General features: G+C 40.0%; 1 protein-coding gene across 4 annotated transcripts in view; it reads right to left on the reverse strand.

Annotated features, from left to right (window-relative positions):
• Nucleotides 1-274: 274 nt before the first annotated feature.
• GGPS1 (geranylgeranyl diphosphate synthase 1) overlaps nucleotides 275-3,222 on the reverse strand; it is a 16,828-nt gene continuing 13,880 nt past the window's right edge. For all 4 annotated transcript variants that reach the window (XM_017862263.1, XM_017862261.1, XM_017862262.1 and 1 more), the window contains exons 3-4: nucleotides 1,595-1,665; nucleotides 275-1,362 (exon numbers count right to left, since the gene is read on the reverse strand). In XM_017862263.1, the coding sequence (XP_017717752.1) occupies nucleotides 601-1,362; nucleotides 1,595-1,665 (833 nt within the window). In that variant the 3' untranslated portion in view covers nucleotides 275-600. The remainder of the gene's footprint in view (nucleotides 1,363-1,594; nucleotides 1,666-3,222) is intronic.

Genomic DNA, 3,222 nt, shown 5'->3' on the forward strand with positions numbered 1-3,222 from the left:
AAAAAAAAAAAAAAAAAAGCAAAACTTGTGGGGTGGAGAGGAAGGAAAAAAGGAAAACATTAAGAAAAAGGACCAGAGTGCTAGAGTGCTTACTGTTTATCGTATCAGCCTTTTCAAAGAAGACTTCAGTGGGGGGTTTCCAGAGGTGACAGTGAGATATTCTTTGCAGCAGCATTTAGGAAGAAAAGAGATTTGTGGTCTTTGGGCCAGCTAGCTAAAACAATCTGGCTTGGAACTGCCCAGATAGTACAGTTAGAAAGTGTACGGATAAAAATTCCTGGAAGCGAGTCTTTTTTATTAACGGAATAAACACAACATTAATGATAGTAGGGTAGAGCTGGTGGTAATGTCCTGTCACTGCAATTATGACATTCAAATCAGACCTACATAACTGTGGCTTCTTTTGATTCTTTCAACTTTGAATTTTGATTATCTGTACAGAGGGGCTTTTAAATGAAAACGAATTCACTTGCATCACCCCTACTCACCTATTTATTCTGTTTCTGGAGAATAACAAATTTTTTAGAAGGTGGTTAAGGCTAAAAGACAAAAAAAATTGACTAAAATAAGCTATGAGGCCCAGTCAAGAATGGCTTAACATTATTCATTTTCTTCTTTGAACATCTTACTTAAGTGCTTTATTAGGGCTACTAGCTCAGGGTTCCCACCACGTGCATCAATCTGTTTATAGGCTTTAGATTCAAGCTCTCTAAGAGTATTACGAGTATATTCAAAAGAACCTACATCCTCAAGATAATGTACACAGTATTTTTTAATATCTATGTTTTCTGTTCTCTGGCGCAAGATATTCTGCACCTGGGTACTTTCAGGCCTCGACCAAATAGCATGAATAGTAGGAAATGAGAACTTTCCCTCTGTTAGATCTTCACAAAAACTTTTGTTTTCACTATATTCTTTGGAGTGCAGATTAGCATAATCATCCCTAATTTGGAAAAAGAGCCCAAGTGTATTAAGTAGTGGTTTTAAATCTTCCTTGTAATCAGAGAACAACTGCATGAGACCTACTGCTAATCCAAACAGTCCACCTGTTTTCTGCAGCACCATAGCTTTATATTCTTCTTCAGTGGGACAAGTGTAATTATCCCTCCAGTAAATATCTAGGCCTTGTCCCTGATGGAGTTCCAAAAGCTGGCGGGTAAAAAGCTTCACTGCATCTGGGTGATCAAGGGTTAAGACTTTCTCCAAGCCAAGGAAATATACGTAATTTGCAGAATTGATGACAGATGGGATTCCATAGATGCTGTGGGCCACTGGAAAGCCACGTCGGAGTTTTGAGTTGTCTTCGATATCATCAATGAGTAAACTGGCATTATGCAACATTTCTGTCACTTCAATAATAATCTAATAAAAAAGAATTGAAAATGTCACTTATTTGAACTATTCAAAACTTATATACTCAGTTTAATTAACAGATTATGAAAGTCTCAGGTGTTAATTTTCACAATAAATATTTAGCAACCTCAATATAAAATAATATCTTGCATGAGGACTAAATTCAATCAAGAACTAGGAATATTTTTATGTGACAGCTATTAATTTCTTGGGGATTAATAAGATTAGAGTTGCCTAATACCTGTAGCTTGTCCTCTGGAACTTTCAGCCAATGATTAAATGCCTGTGAAAGTTTGGTTCTCACTTGTTTACCTGCAATTTAAAAATAAAATGTGACAATGAATGTTTTGAGTATTTTAACTACAAAAAACACATTCAGAAACTTCCTTTAAACTGTTCAGACTTGCTAAATCCAGTGTCATCAATCCATTACCTACTGCAGAGCTTGCCTTGTACTGTTCAACACCCCATTCTCAATCGCTCTGAAATCCGAATCATAAAATGCACAACCTTCTAAAATTAGTGCAGGCACGGGAGACTCTAAAGCACTTCAGTGGCCTACTAGTCCACTCTTTTCATCTGAACTTGAATAAACAATTTTAAAGTAGGATGGGCTTTTAGGACTTATGACTTAATTTATTCCTTTTCTTGAAAAGGAAACTTGTTTATTAATTATTTGAGACACAGTCTTGCTCTGTTGCCCAGGCTGGAGTGCAGTGGCATGATCATGGCTCACTGCAAACTCCACCTCCTGGGTTCACATGATTCTCATGCCTCCGCCTCCTGAGTGTCTGGGACTACAGGCACACACCACCATGCCTAGCTAATTTTTGTATGTTTTGTAGAAAGGGGGTTTTGATACATTGCCCAGGCTGGTCTTGAACTCCTGAGCCCAAGCGATCCACCCGCCTCAGCCTCCCAAAGTGTTTGGATTACAGGTGTGAGCCACTGCACCAGGCCAAGAAGCTAGTTTAGTGTCAGCTAATTGGCACTGCCTATTTTACATAACCATAGGCATTGTTAATAAAATATATTTTACTATTTAATTACTTCATAAAATTACCTCTTGAAATATCTATTTCTCCTTTAAGTTAAGGCTTTAGAGATGTGGAAGCTCTGCTTCTTTCCTTTCAAAAATGAGATTATCACACATTGAAGTATTCCCTTTTAAAATCCTGAGTTTAGTCAAAAGCTAATCTCATTATTTTGACTAGGGGCCTTCATTTTTCAGTATCTTCTTTTTTTCTTTCTTCCTTTTTTTTTTTTGAGACAGAGTCTCACTCTGTCACCCAGGCTGGAGTGCAGTGGTATGTTCACAGTTCACTGCAGCCTCCACCTCCTGGGCTCAAGTGATCCTTCCAGCTCAGCATCCTGAGTAGCTGGCACGATAGATGCAAGCCACCATGCCCAGTTAATTTTTGTTTTTTGTAGAGACAGTGTTTTCCCATGTTGCCCAGACTGGTCTCAAACTCCTGGGCTCAAGTGATCCGGCCGCCACAGCCTCCCAAATTGCTGAAATTACAGACGTGAGTCTCCTCGCCCAGCAGTATCATCTTTTTTTTACACAGAAACTCAAGATAGGTCTTTTGTTTTTTTTGAGATGGAGTCTCATTCTGTTGTCCAGGCTGGATTGCAGTGGCGTGATCTCGGCTGACTGCAACCTCCGCCTCCCGAGATCAAGCTATTCTCCTGCCTCAGCCTCCCGAGTAGCTGGGATTACAGGCATGTGCCACCATGCCTGGCTAATTTAAGACAAGTCTTTGGGCCGGGCGCGGTGGCTCAAGCCTGTAATCCCAGCACTTTGGGAGGCCGAGACGGGCGGATCACGAGGTCAGGAGATCGAGACCATCCTGGCTAACACGGTGAAAC

The sequence above is a fragment of the Rhinopithecus bieti genome, unplaced genomic scaffold (genome assembly GCF_001698545.2).
Source record: "Rhinopithecus bieti isolate Rb0 unplaced genomic scaffold, ASM169854v2 scaffold_57691, whole genome shotgun sequence".
Lineage (NCBI taxonomy): Eukaryota > Metazoa > Chordata > Mammalia > Primates > Cercopithecidae > Rhinopithecus > Rhinopithecus bieti.